General features: G+C 29.0%; 1 protein-coding gene and 1 long non-coding RNA gene across 7 annotated transcripts in view; one reads left to right on the top strand and one right to left on the bottom strand.

The window, feature by feature from the left end:
• The window catches only part of LOC115237601 (GTPase-activating protein skywalker), a 23,769-nt gene extending 8,260 nt beyond the window's left edge, over window positions 1-15,509 (top strand). For 3 of the 6 annotated variants that reach the window (XM_029810757.1, XM_029810756.1, XM_029810755.1), the window contains 11 exons: window positions 2,603-3,066; window positions 3,525-3,713; window positions 4,490-4,614; window positions 4,836-4,982; window positions 5,759-5,893; window positions 6,621-6,839; window positions 8,870-8,899; window positions 10,389-10,475; window positions 12,075-12,233; window positions 12,729-12,958; window positions 13,268-15,509. In XM_029810757.1, the coding sequence (XP_029666617.1) occupies window positions 2,703-3,066; window positions 3,525-3,713; window positions 4,490-4,614; window positions 4,836-4,982; window positions 5,759-5,893; window positions 6,621-6,839; window positions 8,870-8,899; window positions 10,389-10,475; window positions 12,075-12,233; window positions 12,729-12,958; window positions 13,268-13,409 (1,827 nt within the window). In that variant the 5' untranslated portion in view covers window positions 2,603-2,702 and the 3' untranslated portion in view covers window positions 13,410-15,509. The remainder of the gene's footprint in view (window positions 1-2,602; window positions 3,067-3,524; window positions 3,714-4,489; window positions 4,615-4,835; window positions 4,983-5,758; window positions 5,894-6,620; window positions 6,840-8,869; window positions 8,900-10,388; window positions 10,476-12,074; window positions 12,234-12,728; window positions 12,959-13,267) is intronic. The other 3 variants (XM_029810758.1, XM_029810760.1, XM_029810761.1) reach the window with 3 other exon arrangements.
• Window positions 11,545-21,526, bottom strand: LOC115237610. Its single transcript, XR_003884365.1, has 4 exons — window positions 20,628-21,526; window positions 13,234-13,405; window positions 12,744-12,963; window positions 11,545-12,220 (listed from the first exon to the last, which is right to left on the bottom strand). It is a non-coding gene; the product is annotated as an uncharacterized LOC115237610 (long non-coding RNA).

Here is a 21,526-nt window from a genome sequence, read left to right as displayed (position 1 = left end):
AATATATAAAATATAAAATATTTGTGAGAATGTTTTGAGATAATTAAAAATATTACAAAGTTTTTTGTCCGCACAATGTCTTTATGAATATCACAGTGTATCTCATGAATAGCACATGGTGTTGATAAGCACTGAACGCATGTTCATGGTAGAAAGATAACACGCGCTTTTTATTAATAACCGTTAAGTACACTAAGATTATAGCTACTCATGCTTTCGCATCTGGCCGAGCTGTTTTATTATTAGCGACAGCTCTTTCTCGCGTTAATTATATGCTAATATTATATATTCATTGTCTCCGCTTGCCGTTCGCGTGTCTGATGACAGGTCAATGCCTGACGGAAGCTTTTTTTTTTTTTTTTAGACAGTAATCCAGTCGCGTTTCATAACACGAAATAATTACAAATCTCGTAATTAATGTTATTATCTGTTTTATTTCATAGCTATTAGAATATAAAAATTAAAGTAATGTAGAGTATAATTTTAAAAAATATATGTATATAAAATTCTCCATTTTTTTCATTATTAATGAACAATAGACTTTTGCTATAATAATTAAGCTCGATATATGTTTTCTCAATTCGTGAAATTTTTAAAATTCGAAATTAGTACTCTCTATTTGCAAATTGAAAAGTTTTCACATTGTCGCTATATAGTTTCAACAGTCACTTTTTTGCGACATATCTTTATCGATTTTAATAGGGTCTTTTTTAGCAAGTATCTTCGTATTTAAGTTTTCAAGTTGAAAAAACAGATATCTCTCTATATATATATCCTCTTTAAATTCTTATATTTACACTACTGAAAAAATAATTTTCCAAGTATCTCAATGCGTTGTTCCCAAAAGAATTGTAATAAATTTTGCGAACGCAGTTTATCTTTGTAGCACTAATTTTTTAATAATCAATAATGAGATAATAACATAATTTCTGAAATATCTCTATAAATATTCTTGCGTCATGACTCAGAGTTATGTTTAAGACAGCTAACAGTACATAAATATATGATGTATATATATATATATATATACATATATATATGCAAGGCTAACTTAAACATAAAACTAACAATTAAAACTAACATATTACATATTACATATTAAATTGACCAATAAATTAAAAAAAGTATATATATAGTTTGAAACGTTTTTAACCAATACAATTATATAATACGTATTTAAATGCATATTATAATGAATATTTAAAGGCGATATGTTTGATGGAAATGTTAAATTTGGAAATGTTAAACGAATATGAATTTAGTGAAATGTTAAGACATACGTATGACAAATAGTGTATTCGCGCGAATCCGAATTACTCATGCGGTAAAAAAAGCGAGCACGTGGTGCGGCTTACTGTATACGTATTCGCCAGGCTTGTTTACGCTGGCACTCTTACAACGAGACAATTGATTTTGGTCGTAAAATGAGTTGCGCGAGAAAGCGCGAAGACGAAGCCAAGAGAAGGATGTTGTTGCAATGCGATAGCAACAGATGTGCACAGTAAGCGTTAAAGCGTTATCTCAGAGAACTCGTGCGAATTTACGAGCTTTAAACGATGTTGCAATCGGATGTATTATTATTCAGCCGTATTTAGCCGTATTGCGTAATTGTCGCGAAAAGAAAGAGTTAATATATATGATACTCTGTTTTTTTGAACTTATTCTATAATATTCTTGCGAACACACAAAACTTCTCCGATAATCGAGCAATTTCTTCGAAACCATATTGAATTATTCGCGTTTGGATCTGGAGATACATATCTCTCTGAACAATTTGAATTTGAATTTTAAATAAAATAGCAAAGTAAAATTAGGCAATTAATTATGAGAACAAATGAAACAAAATGGTTAATTATTGTTGTTTGCAACGCAAATTAAAATAAGTTAATTTAGTAATATTTCTTTTTACAGATGTAAAAAAATAAAATATGTTACTCTTATACTTGTGATAAATGGTGATACTGAATATTTTCTTCTATTTCAAACGGATCTGTTTTGAATTTATTATGTGCATGATATTTTCCTCCTACGCATGTTTATATTCAAGAGACAAATATGAAGTATAACAACAAGAAAGGAAATGATAAAGAGTATAAAAAAATATAGAATAAAAGAGATACAGAAGTTTGATTGTATATTATGTTATAAGTAAAAGTATGATAATTTATTTGTTTACATCTATAATGAAATATAGTGTTTCCTCATCACAAAAAAAAAATTTTTGCGTATTAGAAGTTAGTGCGAGTTATCTCTTCAATATAAACTTTATTTAATACTAAAAGTTAAACTAGTCTATTTTATAAAACTGTTATTCTATCTCGCTGGCTCGATTGTCTTATTTTCATCCAGACGAGTTAGCGGTAAGATTTATGAGACAGTTCCTGAAAAATAAATAGAAGCTAAGGTAAAGTACTTTCGTTAGAAGACAGCTATCAATATCAAATAACAATCTTGTAACGAAGAAACACTGTATTACCTGTATTAAATTGTATTCACCAAATTACCTTATCTTATTAATTGAGATAAAGATAAATTTTTATTACCATGGTAAAAATAGTCGTCTTACATACATACATATCTCATACGGATTTTTCTCTTTCAGATGAAAATTGAAACATCCCAGGACCTGACGTAGATAGCAGGTGGGTGAATGAAAATCGCCAGAGTGGCCGCCATGACAAAACTCGCGCCGTAGTTAAGCAATGTTAGTGACTGCCTCCCCGATGGACAATCCCCCGAAAACGTTGTCGGTGCTCGAGGAGGAGGCGGCGAACATCGACGACGCGTTCCCGCCGCACGTCGATACCAGCAACATTGTCATACAGCCGGAGTCGCCGACCAACAAGAAGCAAACCTTGAAGACCTTCACCGAGGTGAACGCACTGCTACAAGCCGAACCGCCAAGAAAACGGGAAGTAAAGCTGATCATACGGGAGAACGGTTGGCCGCTCAACAACGGCATTAGGGCGCAACTCTGGCCGGCACTCTGCAATCAACACGCGCAAGGCAAAAACATGCTCAACGGATTCTATTGGGACATGGTGAATCAAGTCTTTGGAACAACAGGTTAGTAAATACGCCAAGAATCTTTTTTCGGTTATTTTTTTTCATCTTATATTTGCTGACGCACTTATACTATCTTTCGTAAAGGGACAAATTAATATTATATAATAGCAACGCGATTGGATTGTTAATCTTACTTGATCGTACATTTATAACGTTCTTAACTTAAAAATTAAACGTTAATTAAATTAATATTACGTTAATAAAAATATTAATTTTTTCCATAATTATTGAAAGACATATACAGCCTTAAATGATAGCTTTTTCTATCTTACAATTAATATACAATTCGATGAAAAAGTTATGTTAGTTACATATTTCTAAAGATTCCAGATTTTCCAGAAGAATGTTTAATATTCTCTCTTTTTTTATATAATTGTTAACTATATTTAACTTTCTTTGCTCTTGTAAAAAAGATCCTTGAACATTTATATAATATTTGAAATAATTTGTCTGTGCAGAATTACCAGAAAAGTCAATCATGCTACCACCGTTCGTCGATAGTACACATTGCTTATCTTACAATTTAACGATAAAGGGCAGAAACGTAGCGGACAGAATCGTATCGGTACTGGGATACGCTTGTCCTGACATCACCTACAGCCCGTCCCTTTATCCATTAACTGCACTTCTCTTGCATTTTGTGCCAGGTGAGTTAAAACTAAGTTTACGCTAAAAGTCAATAATAACTTGACACATTAAACGTTATAAGAATGTAATTATTTCTCGCTTTACTAATAAAATATCGCGAATTTGCGGCCAAAACGAATTTACGGTACAAAGCGAGAAATAATATATATTTTCTTTTTTTTCGGTAAGGGAAAATCGACTCAAAATTGGCCAAAGAAGCCGCAGTTGAAAGAAAATGCGCTTAGTGAGGGCAATCTGTATATACAAAGTGAGTCACGCAGTTTGAACAGGTCATATTTTTTTATAATTGACGATAGAAAAATATGGTAAAGGTTTAATAATGTTTAACTTCGACTTAATTTTTCAATCTTGAAAGTTTTTCCCGAAAAATATAAGTCACGGAAAAATTTTGTTCTGTATTTTCGACTTATATTTACACGATGATTCGTTTTTTGTTGCACACACACAAACACACACACATACATACATGCATACATACATTATACTGCGATACATCTATGTACATTCATACATATACTTATATTCAATATACTTTTGAATATATACTATTAGTTACTAATTGCAGTTACTTATGAGAACTTTTGTCAGTTGCATATGTAATTACAATATTACTTTTAATCGATAATCATTAATGAGTTATTTACGATTTTACGCATCTTTTAATGCAATGAGTTGAGGCCTAAAGTATAAGTAAATTTATTATATATGGTAATAAAAAACTTATTTACTGTGAATATAATATACCGCTACTTATTTTTGAAATATTATTTTTTAGAGGAGGAATGTTATCACTGTATGGCCACTTTGGTAGCAGCCAAAGAGAAAATGTTCATCACGCAAACTAAACTGCTTTACGAAGTTACGTGGAAAACCGTAGAACAGATCACCAAAAAACACGTCGTAAGTAGCAATTAATTAAAGTTGAAGCTATAGATATTATATTCATTAGATAGTATTATTTCCAATTGGATAGCTTACTTCTTTTCTTTTCCGCTCTTTCTCTCTCTCTCTCTCTCTCTCTTTCTCTCTCTCGTACACATATACATTCTCTCTTTATATATATATGTTTTAATAAATATATACTACATATAAAATGGTATTTCTCAATTCACAATTTTAAGAAATCAGCTGCTGTACATTTAGCGAGGCATTGCTCCGGCTCAAGAGCAGAAAGAATCTACATGGACTGGATCTGGTGGATTCTTCAACTTCTTCCATTTCAACATCTAGTCAGGGTTATGGACTGTTTTCTTCACGAAGGCATTAAGGTGAGTTTATACTTTATCTTTGATCTTTTATTCCCACTCTTTCTCTCTGTCTTAACAGGTAATATAAATTTTTTCGATATATATATACATAAAATAATATGTCATATTCAATCATTGAAGAATTCCGAGAACTAATTTAAACTGTATTAAAACTAACGGAAAATTCCGGACATTTATTTTGATTATGCATTCAAGTCAAAATCAGTCGAGAAACAGCCTGACGTGAGACATCTAGCATACATATAAAATGCGAGAAAAATTGGCATTTCTCCAACTGATAGATAAAGATGAATCGCATGTTATATGTATTCTGTGCAATGCACTTATATTCTAGGAATAGGACAAATGTTAAATTCGATGATTGACTTGGTGCCAGCGGAAAGTTGTTTGCAGGAATTTTTATGCCCTGTATAACATATTGTGCACAAAAGTATTCTTTACGGATATATACGCGATCATATACAATCGTGGATCCAAAGATTGCAACATTTTGTTTTACAAGTTTTGTAACGCGCAGAAATGTCGATCTATTATTAGTTTTACGGTATTACATATCATAACAAATAACTTGCGTCATAGCTACGATATGTATTTATCTCGTCAATATTTTCACGTGCTTAAGATTATCAATTGTATCATTTCGATATAAACCGTCAGCGAATTCCTCTCTTTATGCGCATCAATACACTTTTTAAATACAAGCATTAAATTAAAGATGTATTACCTTAACTAAATATAATTATCATAAATAATCGTGATTAAATTTTTGTTTTCAGGTCTTCTATCGGGTTGCTATGGCTATAGTTTTATTATTCTATAAGCATTCTTCGTCGCAGAGTTCGGAATGGATGAATGAGATTTCGAGGAATGGCATAGATGCTGCTCTATCTAAGTTTTGTAGACAAATACCAGTAAGTAATAAAATCTAAAATATGTACTGTGTTTATCAATAGTACCATTTATTGTGTGATTTGATGCATTTGTATTTTCAACATTTCCATTGTGTTCCTCCTTTTATAATACTTTTCTTTCTACAAATGTGTCGGTTTGTAAAATCATGTAAAATTTAGTTTCAAACATACCTGCTCTTTCCTGGATATCAGCTTTTTCTATTTTAATGGATATTATATTTTAATGAATTCAAGATACAATAAAGTTATTTCCCTAAAACTTTTACCAAAAACAAAATATTTTTATTTAAATATACAAACAGAAAAATATAAACAATATTTTTGTCTTTCTATATTAGATAAATTTACTCTGTAATATTACTTTTTTGTAAAGAAATATTTATTTTTTGATAATAACAGAAATAGGCTCAGACTGCTAATGATACTAGGTGAGAAAACTGCCAAATAGGAGCTGAAGCGCGATAATTAGTGCATAAACTTGTTTGTTATTTTATTTCATTAACAAGTATGCATTAAATATGCATTAAGTATGCAGTAAATAAGCATATTTAATGCATACTTGGTAATAAAATTAAACAACAAAAAGTTTACGCACTCTCAATTACCGCGCCTCGGCTCCTATTTATCAGTTTACTCAACTAGTATTTATTCTTTGTTGTATTTTATAATCTTGCAAAGTTCTAATTTTCAAGAATAATGTTAAAAATCGCATTTTATCAATTTTCAGGTGACGCCCGCCAAGTTTCTGCGCACTGCTTTTGGGATTCGCGGACTCAGCTCAGCATACATATCACGGGTCTTTCTACGCACGGAAATGGCTCTCAAGAGTAAGAGTGTCTTGACGGGACCCCGATCCTTAGCCAGATCACGCTCGACAGACAATCTGCCTACCAGTCAGTCCCAAGTCAATATTCAGATGATGTCACACACACTCACAATACGAGAAGTATGTTGTTCATCTATCTATCTTTTTACTAACTTTCCGTATTTAGTCGAGTTTATTAATAACATTTTGCTTATATATACATTTAGCATATCCATTGATTAAAATAATTGGGATTTTAATATCACGTATATAGATCGTCTCAAAATGAACAGATATCCTTTTTATTGTGGATTTTTTGACCGATTTCTTTGACAATATTTTTTCAAGAAAAATTAATCTCAAGACGCTTCTATGATTTGCAAATATTTATTAAGTAAAGAATGAGAAAAACTGATTGCGTTAAGATATCTAGAAAAATGTAATTTTACAAATATTTATTAATTACAGATTGATAAAAGAAATTGATTTGATAGGTAGTAATGATATAAATGCGATTGGATCGCTAACATAAGAAAATGGTATTAGTAAAAAATGATGATAATTTTTATAAATATTTAATTTTTTCAGCATGCTTTTGTGGATGTAATATATACACATCGCGCACAACATTTCTGTTTTTGATTTTTATTATATTGGATATTCTAAAGACATGTATAGAAGTTCTGTTAGTGGTGGAATTTTCAATGTATTTTTTATAGTGTGAAAATTAATTGATAAATTAGATTTTATTTTATATCTTTTTGAATCTTATTTCGACAATCTTTTTATTTATTTTTTATTTTAATTGCTTTCATTTAGAAAAATGACATATTTTCAACAATCTAAGTCCTAAAATAGCGTGTTTAAATTAGCAATATTAAAGAGAATTTATGATATTATAGATTTAATATAAATTCAATATGCAACAAATTAGATATATTAAAATTAAATAATAAATTTAAATTGAACATTATAAATTGCAATATTTGTTGCAGAAATATTAATTCCAAAAACAGAACTCTAACATCTGATTGTGTGAAAACCTATATCTAGAATTTGTATGCACGATTGTAATTTTAATTGACGAAACTTTCAGATGGCAAATATGAAATATTTCTAATTTTATATATGGTGTGCAATGTGTTTTATTATCCCAGTATTAATTATTAACCAGCCCCTTTTATTTCCTAAAAAGAAAGGGAAATAGATAACAAAAATAAAGCTTAAATTTAATAGTGTGAATTGATCTCATTGTAGGAATAACAATAATCCGTAAAAATTGCTCATATTGAGAAAAGGAGAGGGAACTTTATCCATTCATAAATTATATATCACTGTTTAATAAAATATAGTTATGTCTTTCAGGATTGGTACAATGAACTTTGATCTAACAGTTTATTTACGAATCATAAAAGTTTTATCGGTTTGAAATGTAGTTTGTCATATGATTAATGATTATTTTTTGCGCGATTTTATTATTTACGGCCAAATATGAATGCCGTTCAGCAATTAATTGTTATGAAACGGCTATTATCTAATCAAAATATTCGATATTCGAAAAACTAATATGAATATTTTTAATAATAAAAAAATGAAGATGCTCCTCAGATACTCAACATGAAAAACGATTAAATATAAACTTTATTTTTTACAATCTATTGTACATATCTCTTTCAATTTTTAAGAAATGATAGGGGTCTTTTTAGCTTGGTTGCTCCATATGATTCCTCTTATTTTGTAACAAAAGATTGAAACAGTTATAATTTCGTTGAGTTCGATTTTCGATGTTACAGGTATGCAAGAAAAGACCTTATGCCGATTATCGCGTTTCGTTTGCTCACGGATAAACGTAAGGATCATTAGTGTGCATGCCTATGATGTTCAAATCTCAACTCGACGAAATTCCAGAATGCTATAATAAATCAATGATACAACCAATAAACAGATAATTTCTCATGAAAAAAAAAACCAAGTAAAAGATATTGATTTTTCTTGATTTTGAATTTTTTTTGCATGAGAAGAATTGTCCCTTTAAATCGATTGTATCATAATTTATTGAACATCCTATATACTGATTTCAATCTCCGCTTTGTATAGCCCAGCGTGTTAAAGTAGACTCTTGTAGGGTTTGGTGAACCTCTGAATCTCTCAATGATTCCATTTGTTTTCAGAAAGAATGTGAAGACACGTACAAAGACAGGGTATCGTATAATTATCTTTTTGGGAAATGTGTTGTCAATTTCATTGTGCTCTGCCCACTCCCTTATCCCTTCCTTTATATTCTCTGAGATATTATTTATATTACACTCATTCTACTCACTCATTGCCATACATTTGTCGTGCCAGCTTTGTCGCTGTTATTACTTATATCTATTCGCAGTGATTCCTCTAATACGTCTCCTTATCGATACGATAATAACCACAATAATCTCGCCATATCTATTGCAACGCATAATGTGAAACTCTCGCTGGCTTTTCGGTGCGACTCCGCGTGTATCAATGCGGATTGCAATTATGAAAGTATAATAAATATAAAAAACAGGATCTTATTTTAATTAAATGATTTTGATCGAAACTTGATTTAGAGAGAGCGAGTGTTTAATATCAAAAACTTTCTCTCTGTGTTACCTATTACAAATTCATAACTTAATTTTTTTTAATGTAACTATTGTACCAATGCAGGTATTATACTAGCTTTATAGAGGATGCTTTTCATAGATATAACTCTGTTCACATACATCGTATCTATCACTCGACAAACATCTAAATTAGTTTTTTTATAGCCCATAAATTCGTAATTTTATTAATACGCGATAGAAACAAATAGATGAGAAAATTACATTTTTAGTTAATTTTTAGGTATATATAACATCAAAAATTGTGCAACAAAAATATCGAACTTCTTTGGTAGTTTCGCTGAGGAAAAATCGTCCTCAAGTTTATCATAGAAGCTAATGTGATTAAAACTGTTGGTTTTACCTCTATATCCTCTCTTATGTAATTAACAACATTTTTTTATCATAGTAGGAAAGGAATTAAGAACTGGTGATAATGTTAGATGAGTCTTCATTATACATATTGAATTATATTACATTCTACTCTATTAGGAGATTGAGTTTCTTGGTATTTCAACAAATCTTGCGCGGACCTCTAATTTTTTATGGTCTAAAATTATGCGAGAATAGTCTTTATGTATATGACAATTGAGATCAAGGTTTACACAGCCATCTATTAATCCAAATTAGTCTTTTCAGCACATTTCATAAATGTGTTCTCTCCAAAACAAATTATAGCATGCAAAAAGATAGATCTATTTCGATGTATAGTGCAAGAAAAAAGAATTTATATGATTCTTCGATAATAATTTTAATGTGAATCCAGCAGCCAAAGATCAGGAGCCGTATGATAAAAATGACAAGTTCGTTAAAATTAAATTCACGAAAATGTATTATCCGCAACACGAGTGAAACAAGTATTTGCACACCATGCCTTCTTTTTTTTAAGTTTACATTACAAAAAAATATCCATTCCCCCTTGGAATATTCGTGCGGTGGGTACATGCAAATTACCGTTTGCACCGGTACCGTTAACGCGCTGAGCACTGTACATCGATGTAACTGACGTGTTTGTGCTGTCTTGTGTTGTGCTGCCTTCACTGGAATGATGGATTAAATGATACCGGGTATATAGGGCGCACACAGTCCTGGACCACGCGCCCTGTCAATGGGTGTTTACCCCATACAAAGTATATGCTCCCAGATCCTAGATATGCCTGATGTAAGTACTCTCATACGGCCGTCCTTTCATTGATCAAATTAAAATTCGAAAGCTCCGTCGAGTAGTATAGGTCTTTAGGCTTGCATGTCGATATTGTCGTCGTTGGTATACATGCAATCGTCAAGAAATGTATACCGTACAATATACAGAGCGTTTTTCAGAATGACACTGAAATACTTTATACGATAATCCTTACGATATCACTTTTTAAGATAAGGAATATAATCGGAGAAGATTTACTTTGTGCGCTAAGGAGTCTTGAAAGATATAAATAGAGGCATATCATTCAAAATTAAAATGTGTAAGTAATTGATAGTAGATAAAACAAATATTTCTTGAACTATTTCCCTGTATTAGAGGAAGAAAGAGAGTGTAAAGAGGAAAACCGAATAAAAAAACAGAATGTGCAGCTGAAAAGAATGCATTTATCATCGCTAACGCAAGAATCCATGTTGGCGTCTTGTTAACATCCATCTGTATTTTTATCTCTAACTGAGTGATGCTGTATCCTGACTGTGTTGCATGACGAATGACATTATGCACTGATTTTGCAAAAGAATACGGATGTTTATTTTCGGCAGCACATCATATCTGTTATATCATTATATATTTTGGTGACATCCCACATAAGCAAAATAAAAACACGTTTTATTATTAGAATTAATATTTATAAGAAGATATTTACATTTATATAATATAAATAGGAAACATACTAATTATTCTCTTATTTTGGATATATTTTTTATAGAGATATGTGTGCGTATGTGTAAATGTGTAGAGATATGTATACGTATGTGTAAGATATTATATATAAGAATAATTTAATCAGAATATTGGTATCAGAATAATATTTACCATAATTAATTAACAAAGTTACGAATTACGAAGTTATAAGTGCCAATGTGCATAATTACGAATTGGAACGTAAAACTGTTCCTATGTCAATTATAAACAATTAACGCATAAGAAATAATGAGATGACAAATGTTATATTATTCTTTTAAGAATATAGCCAAGTTTTTTTTTCGTGGCATGTATGTGCGGGAAGAGTTAAAATATTTCGCAAATATCCATTATATTTTTTAATTCGACTACACGTGTAAATTTACATCACACAATTAAATCTTTCATGATTATACAATCTATAAGATAGATAATTACCAACAAATAAATTTTGATATATTTCTGCTTCGTTATCATCTCGTTATGGAAAAACACAGTAAACGCATAAGCGGTAAAATGCTGAAAAGCAAGAAAATATGACAAAAAAATTTTCGCCCAAAAGGTCTTTAATTCAATCATATCATGTTTTTGTATTTTTCGCTCATTATATCTTAGATAAAATTATGTTCAACAAACAATGACTTTTGTCATCGTTGAAAATACAAATCTCAATTTTTATTAACATGTCGGTTACTGTATTTTTCGGTAATACAGCTGATAATCATTTTAATTTAATGTCACAATCGAGCGCATGTTTTACCGTGGTTTAGTTTGATTCTTTTATTAGTGAGCCGTTGAAAACTAATGTTTGCACAATTATAAAAATTGTCTCATTTTTTATGTCCGATTAATAATGTGAATTTGTTTATTTGCCAGTTATTTACCTTATGGTCGTGGCTACCGATGAGAATCACGATGTACCAGCCTATTTTGTTATATACGACCGAGGAACATGGATGCTCGTTAACGACGTTCTATGTACGAGTTGAGCAACACGAGCCGACCCTTCTGATGATAAAAACCTGTAACAACGAGGTAAAAAAAATATCTTTATTCCTTAATAAATATTTATTTTTTTTTTTTTCATTAGCAAAGTGGTAATGTTAGATATAAATTACATATGCTATATCTTTTTATACGTTTCACTAAATTTATTCAGACATTTTTTAGTAATTAAAGTCACATACATGATTTCATGAAAAAAATTAAGATAATTCTAAAATATTGGTACAAAAAAAATAATTCTCAAAGAATATTTAATCGCATCATTATATTTTCTCTTTTAAACCAAATTTGTGTGCAGAAAGTTTTTCTAATTTTAAATAGCTTATAACAAATAATTTTTATATGTATATATCTAAACCGTTTGTGTGTGTATGTGCACTATGTGCTTATTATGTATATTTATTGTAATAAATTTTTATTTTCACTCATGCAATATATTCCGATAAATAAATATAATTTGTTTAAACATTTTATTGGAAATCTAAAAATTTAACATGTTTTATTTTATTAAACAATGTTTTTCAGGTATTTGGAGCTTACTGTTCGACAAGATGGTGCGAGCGTAATTTGAAAGATGACAGAGGGCACAGACAAGCGTATTTTGGTACTGGCGAGACATTCCTGTTCAGCTTATATCCTGAGCGAGCCAAGTATCCTTGGATAGGCATGGATTCATCGCACAACGATTCCAGAGTACATCACTCGGCTGAACTATTTATGGCCGCGGATTCGAGAATGATAACTATCGGTGGCGGGTAAGCTATAATATAAAATAATTTATTATACAATAATGAAATCGTAACATCGATAAGACTGTCGTAGCATCAATATCATATTCAATGCAAATATATTTAAATAAAATAAAAGAAATTGATAAATGTATATTATTTAGAAATCAAAATGGTTAATAGATTTAAAACTGCTCTTGTAAATAGAAAATTACTCTATTGAAAAAATTCTGCTTATAAAGTATTATATTCCTGTCTCATTAAGTAAAATTATTGATTTAGAACAAATTATTATAACGCACCGTTTCGATCCATCATTTTGTTTCTAATTCTCAGAGACGGTCAGGCGATCTGGATGGATGAAAACATAAGATTCGGCAAGACAGATCGATGTTCGACCTTTAACAATCCACCTCTCTGTGCCAGTGGTGATTTCGAGATCAGAGTGTTGGAGGTATACGGCTTTTCGGGTGCCTGAAGAGAGGGAACAAACAGCGGTGTATTAGTTTGTTTATTCCCTACTGCCATTTAGCGACTCTCTTTCTACATATACGTACTAAACGTACTGTGTTATGTGTCATAAATGTGTCCCCGCGTATCGCCCTCTTTAGGAAACTAGCATGCAAACAACGCACAACATAGAATTTATTCCAATGCAGGAGGACAAAAATATTGTATTTGGTTGTATATAGACATATATACACAATTTGCATTTTCTTTTTCTCATTTTCAGATTGTGAGATAGTTCGAGTACATTAATTTGGTATTAAAATTTAAAGGAAATATTGGTAAGTGTATATATTTACACAGAAAAAATGAGTATAGAAAGAAAGATAAAAGCATAAATAACTTTATATATATGTTATGACAAAAAATTTGATTGTTCTATATTAATAATGTAATACCAAGTGTATAAGGTTCATTATGTTCATCTATAAGTATCCAGCTGACTGGATTTTTTATATAGATCTAATAATCTATAGCATATTCCTGTATATTAAATGTATAATTAAATGTAAAAATACTTCAAAAAAACTTTTACGTTCTTCTAAACGAAGCTATTTAACCCTAAAAAGGATTTCCGCCAAATATCAGTTTTGAAATAATTACTTGATATATCCTTGCTAAACTCTTAAATTTTACTAGATTTAATTTCGTAATATTTATTTGGTCGAGCAATTGAAAAGAAAAATAATGTTATTTATAGAAAATAAAAATATTACAATTTTTCGCATTTATATGATACAAAAAAAATATATGAAGTAAAAACTGATTAAATCTTATCAAATATATATAAAGTGACATCTATGTTTATAAACTGTTAATTTAAAATTAATTTATTAAAACTGAGGTATATAATAAAATACAGAAATTATAATAATTATAATTGGAACATTGAGACTGCGATATAACATTTGTTTAAATACCATATATATATATATATATATATAAATATAATATGTGTACATATTCATTTATTATTGTTTTTTTTCCTAATTCTTAACATAATATAATAAATTATGAAGAGCTGGCAAGGTAGTTAATAATTAAACAAAGCAATATAAGTTTATATAGATAATGTAGAGATATGTGCGTGAAGTCCTCATTAAGAACTCTGATACTATACATAATAATATTGAAATTAATATATACTGTGTAAGAAAAACATAATAAATATTATGTTTTTTTTACAGACAATCTATATGCAATCAAATCAAATATCTTTGTCCTAGATTGGATACATTTCACAGTGTACATTGAGAGACACGCTCTGCCAAGTGACAACTTCTTGCGACAATTATTGTCAACTATACATCTTCCGACTATTATTGGTGGCAATAATTGATTAACATCGAGTATAATTCTTGAGACTCATATATAATCTTTAATGATATACTGATAATGATGGTTTTTCAGAGCAATTATTCGTCAACGATATAATTATCAAGAGTATTGTCGGTAGTAATTGATCAATATCAATCACTTATAGATTCATAAAACAAGTATGTTTTATGGATTTGTAAGTATTTATAGTTATAAGATAATTAGAATTACATTTCGAACGCGGGTAGCTTATTATGCCAATTATTGTCGGCAATGTAGTTGCAAAGTGTTGCGGGCAATAATTTGATAATTTTATGTATGGATTAATCCATACGCGATAAATAAAAAGGTATGTTTATATTAATAAAATATTGTATTTTTTTCTAAACATACCTTGGCATATCGAGAAATGTATCTACGATTGCTTATACAATAGTAGTATTGCTTATGAATATATCGAGGCGAGAAAAGTAAGACTATAGACTTTGGCGTTTCCTCTGCCTCTTGAGATTATTTTTTTTTGTCATTTTCTTCATTTTCAAATACAATGATCATTCTTTCAATTTTGCATGCACATCTAGACGCTTCGGCGGCGGGTGACTTTACATTAAATTTGTTAATTAAGTAAATCCGGATTATGCGATATGGGAATATTCGTCCTAAGCATATTGATATCTTAAAATCGGAATATCGATCCATTGTTTGAAAAGATAGAAACGATGTTACATGTTTGAATAAAGAACATGCAGTAAACAAAAGAAATATTGTTGGCATAATTTTATGCAAAAAAAATTTCTTGAATATCCCAAGTTAGTTTAGATCATTTTAATTATCTTAAAATTGTAGTAATCAATACCAGTCGAAAAAAAGAAGCAAAGATAATAATTTCACGTTTTTAGATAGTCATATATATAAAAAAATGAATATGTATATTTCCATATGTACATTATCATCTCGTTATTTTTAATAATGTTATACAAAGATGAGAAATATATTCTGCAATATATATTTAATATGGTGATCTATATCTAATATGGCAATATAAAGGAAAATAATGCATTGAAATATTCCACAACGGTATCTTTTAGTATAAAATTATCTAAAAAAGATGGAGAAAGTAGAAATATTTTTTATCCATTATATAAAATATGCTGAAATCATTAGGTACTCTTTTAATGACGGATTCTTTGAAACATTTTAAGACGAATATCCTCATATAAAGATATAGAGGCTATAATAATTTTTAAATGGAAAACGATTAAAATTATGAAGCTAAACTCTAACATTTTTAATGTTTTACGTTTTTTAATTAAATTTATGACAAAATTAATACTCTCTACAATATATTTAATAATCTATGTAAAAAAATTTATATTTTTGTCATTAATTTCATTTTATTACATAAAATTTTTATATCAAAAATCCTACAATACATATCTCACTGCAATTGAAGTCTCCAACATCGATATATCGACGGCATCAATTTTGAGAAATATTAATTTTATTTTCAATATTACAAACATTTTTCAACATTATTTTATCAATAATATATTCCACAAAGTAGTTCACGTAATTTTGTAGCTTTATTTAATACAGAACTTTGTGTATCTCTAATTTGTGGTATCATGCAAGCGAGCGAGCACAATTCATTCATAATGTCGATGTATCGTACACAGTAGTTAAAAAATTTATCTACAAATCTGCGATAATTTTAGAGAGTTTCCCCGTCGTCAAAATATCGGTCTCTATCTCGTAATGAAACGAAATATGTTAGTCGCTAAATATATTTAACCGCGAATCGATCTTCGACAACAACTACGTTGAAGGCCATAGAGTCTCGATGCGAAATTTCGCGACTTTCGTTTTGTACATATCTAAGGAACACGCTGACCCGTTTACACAATTACTTAATATTCATTGGACCAGGAATTATTGTTATATATGTATATATATAACAATATATATGTTATATATATACTGTTATGCATAATGCCCCTGTGTATATATACGTATATAATAAGTATAAATAACATAAATATATATGCATGTATGTATCCCTCTCCCCCTCCTCCCGTTTCGCAGATTATTTCGCTGCGTTTGTCGTTAATTTCGTTATTGATGTTCGTGTACACGCACGTCTTTATTGTAATGATTATTTATCTCTTACTGCTGTTGTATGTAGCTTTAACGAAGTTGTTGGAAGTGCAAGAGTCTAAATTTTGTTCATAAAATTACACAACACATACATACATACACATTTTGTGAGTCTGTTGCGCGTAATATGTAGGTATGTAGGTTCTATACTGGATGGACCATAAGTATGTTAAATTGTGTTAAGGATTATATGGAATGATGAGATGCCGATAGCACGAGAAGTAATTCTTTATTTATATGAGCTTTTTAACGTGCAAACAATTTTGCACGTTAAAACGATGATTATCGGGAATGTTTATTAGTTATTTAACAATTGAATATAATATTATACGATGTTTCGAGAAAAAGAGGTGCAACATTTGATGAAATAAATTTTTAAGCTCAAGTTGACCTTACAACTTATGTAAATAAAATAAAGATTTATATGTACAACTGTTGAATAATTTGAAGGTATGAGAATACACAACAATTTAAGCGTGCGAAACATTCAATAATCCGAAATAATTTTTAAATTTAAGAAATTATAAATAAGTTCTTCAATTTGTTAATATTTTCCCTCTTAAACGGTACGATAAAGTTTATTGTACTATAAGTTTTAATAATACGAGAAAATACTTAAATACTTAAATCTTTAAACATTGTTAATAGGCAACACTTCCAATTTTATTGAGATTATTTTCATTTATTTTCAAATTAATTAAACAATAATGCTCTACAAAACATTTATATTCACGAAACTTTAGATATATTAAAATTACTATTTTTTAAATATAAGTTAATGATGTATTTCTCTCCCTCATTGAATTTTCTAAAAATAATTTGCATTAAAGGTATTAACCCTTAATTTGCAATATTATTTTTGCCTTTTTGATTTATATTTTTCATAAAGAAATTGTGAATATTATTCACAATAATATTATTCATGTAATATTAATGCTTGAACGATATATTGCATGTTTTTATAACGCCGATACTTGCATAGAATTCAACACTAATCATTATAAGATTATTAAATATCATGAGTACAAAAATATTGCATTATTAAACAATTTGATTTTATAAAATTGTGATTCTATATATAAAATAATATTTACTCTAATATATAACAAATATATTTTCTTTTTTTTTTGTGTGTGTGTACAGAGAGAACATTTATTATTCTTACTCATATCTAATATTTAAAAGGCGATTAATATCGAGGATACTCTTTGTTAATGTTCAATTATTGTAACAGAGACAGACATATACTATAAAATCAAACAGTTTATAACATATACACCCAGCGAAAAAAATTCTAAATTGGATTAAGGATTAATCAAAAGACATCTTGACAGATTCGCTATCTCATATCTGTGACGAAATATTTTTCGTAGTAAAATCTTTTTGTATATAAATAAATAATATTTAATATATTCAATCATTAAAATCATTTAAAATGCAGCATGACCTCGAAACTAAAGAGGATCGTTTTTAAAATAAATGATAATTTAAGAGAGGAAAATTTTGAAAGGAAAGAAACAAAATAATGAACAACCATTATTTTTCAATATAAAAGATCGAAAAATGTTGCTCAAAAGAGATGTGACATAAAAATGTCAAATAAATCATTCAATAACAATTTTTTAATAGAAAGATTATTTGTGTCTATAAATACATGACTTATGGTGCATCCCGTGAAATGGCGTTAATCTTGTATATATGTTCTCCTATAAATGAAATATAGTTATCGTCGCTCTTAAATAACAAAATGTAGACAAGACTTGTATCATCAAATAATCGATGATCAATATCTTATTTGATGTTATGCGATATTAAAGAAACATATAGCTAAAGTAGCAGAATGATATTGCGATATATCATCTTTTCTATAATTTCGTTAAATCTTTTAATCTCTTTTAATTATCAAAATGCGGAGTAAATTTGTTCACTTTTCTTTGTAAAAAATGTTTTAAGAGAATGAAGACACACATTTAATTACATTTGTTACAATTGCGATAGTTATCTATGTTAATAGTATAGATAAAATGTTTTTATTGTGATTTATATCAAATATAAGTGCTCTGATTATCGAGACAAATGTAAAAACGTAAAAATGTAAAAGTTGCTTACACTCCATATTAAAAAATTTTCACCTTCCTAATAATCATCATGTATAAAAAAAAAGACGCAACGCTTTTTATTTTATCAAGACATGAAAGAAATATGCTAATAAGTTTATTAATCATATGTCAATAAGTTTGTTTATACTCATTTATTTTCATTGATGATAATATATAATAATACAGGATAATGCTGAAACGGCACTAATTAAAATTCCGAGAATTCCTAGAATATTATATACATTTGAAAATTCGAACAGTAGAAATTCAAATTTTTAAAATCGGTAAAATATTAAGAAAATATAATTAGATAAGTAGCACAATAATTTATTAAAGTAATTTTTACACGCACATTTTATATATAATAACGGATATATATTTTTTTTATTACACTTTTTATATGTAAAATCCTATACGTTTCTATATCACACACGCGCATATACAAATGTCATCTAGAAATGCATTATGTACAAAACTTACAATCTTATCTCAACATATTAAACTTGTAATATTATATTATTTTTTTGTAACTATTTCGTAGTACTTCTAATCATTTTAATCAAGGAAAATTTTATAACTAATTGTTTTTTATACACTACAGAATTTGTGGAACACTAAAAAGTAGGATATGCCGATTGAGTTTTTCCACTTTTTTCATTATTCAGCATTAAACTATCGATTTCTTTATAATAGTGAGAAAAACCTACAATAATAATCATGTAAATAAAATGCTCTTGTTTTCTCTAATTCAAATATAATGCATACAATCAAATAAATTGATAAATAACTTCATTCACTTAACTAGTATATATATGTATATGGTTGCTTTATCCCCAATTTCCTGTTTCTTCTATTACAATTTTTATTGATTGTGATAGTATTGTAACTTAAATGTATGTAAAATGTTAATTATAAAACCTACATCTATGTATATAATTATTTATATCTTGTGTATAGTTGATATCTTGGCAATATAATAGCACATAAAATATAGCAATAAACTCATTCATAAAATTATTTTATAACAATGAGAAGCATGCGTGCATTAGCAAAATTTTCAAATATAAGGGTCTATATATTACTATGTTTATTTATTATATATGCGCTATAAAAAAGTAAAAAATTTTGTCACAATTACTAGTTCCACTGATATCACCATTCTAATTGGAATATTGCAACATAATAGATCAGAAATATGTGCATTATAATTCACATTTCAGGAATATATGTATATATTTCTCAAAAGCACAGTATAATCAATGCATTTTAATTTATATATATTAAAAATAGGCAAATTTCTTGCAAGTACCTGTAAAATAATCTCTAATAATTTTAAAGAATTTAAAAATATGTGATTGCGAATAACTCGATAACATAAACAACTCGAGAATTCTTTTTTAAGTTTTCTAATTAAAAATTCTAATTAAATTAAAATGAAATTATATTGATTGACGATTTGTTAAAAAATCAATTTAATTTCTGCGATAGGCATTACAGTATTACCAAGACTTATTCGATCTTTATCGAGACACAATCCCACTGCGCTCAATAATTTCATCTGTATCTCAGGTGCTACCCAAAAGTTCCCGAAATGTATTTATTAAAAATCATACACTTACATAAAAAATTAATGGCTTTCATCTCATTCGAAGTAATCGTGTTTGACGATGGACTTCGTGAATTTTTTTGCGAGCTCTGGCAACATTTACATCGTTGATGCCAGTTGAAGGGTGCCCAGAATGTTCGTCATCTTCAACGGATGCCGTTTTTGAAATGCTTAAACCACTCATACATTTGGGTTTGACCCATAGCTTCCTCACCAAAAGCTTGTTTTAATATTTGATGAATTTCCGCAGCCGTTTTGCCAAGTTTGAAACAAACTCTGTTCTTTCAAGTCAGTTATTTCAGCCATTGTAAAACATAACCTTACAAAAACGCACAATGTAAACAAACGCGGACTGATACTAGAGACGATATCTAGCGGCACATTGAAGTACTACTTCTGATTCGAGCGCGGTTTCTAAATTTCGAGAATTTTTACGTACCACCTCGTACACAAACCATACAGCCTACAGCTCCTATGATGCAATACAATGATGACCCTCCTCCGCCAAAGCCGATGTCTCCAGACTATGCTCCACCAAATATGCCTTATTCACGACCTCAAACCATAAGTTTTGTCTCTGCTAGATCAACCTAGCACTTCGGCTAACCAGTGGGACATACGTGAGTAGATGCCACTTTTTTATAAATAAAGTTTCATTACACACACAATCATTTTATAAAATTAATAATTAATCTTAAAAATAAATATATATCAGATCGTATTTTGTACCGTATAAACGAATATCGCACGATTTCATTTTGGAAGATTATTATCTTAATCAGTTTATGATGTGTTATGTGTGTGTACAAAGGAAAATAATTTTAAGAAATTATTATCTTTATCTAGCGCCGCCATCATATGAAGAATGTATGCAAAGAGCGAATAGTATTAAAGATTAATATAATTATATAC

The sequence above is a fragment of the Formica exsecta genome, unplaced genomic scaffold, assembly GCF_003651465.1.
Source record: "Formica exsecta isolate Colony F162 unplaced genomic scaffold, ASM365146v1 scaffold30, whole genome shotgun sequence".
NCBI classification, from domain to species: domain Eukaryota; kingdom Metazoa; phylum Arthropoda; class Insecta; order Hymenoptera; family Formicidae; genus Formica; species Formica exsecta.
This window is presented reverse-complemented; position numbering and strand designations above follow the sequence as displayed.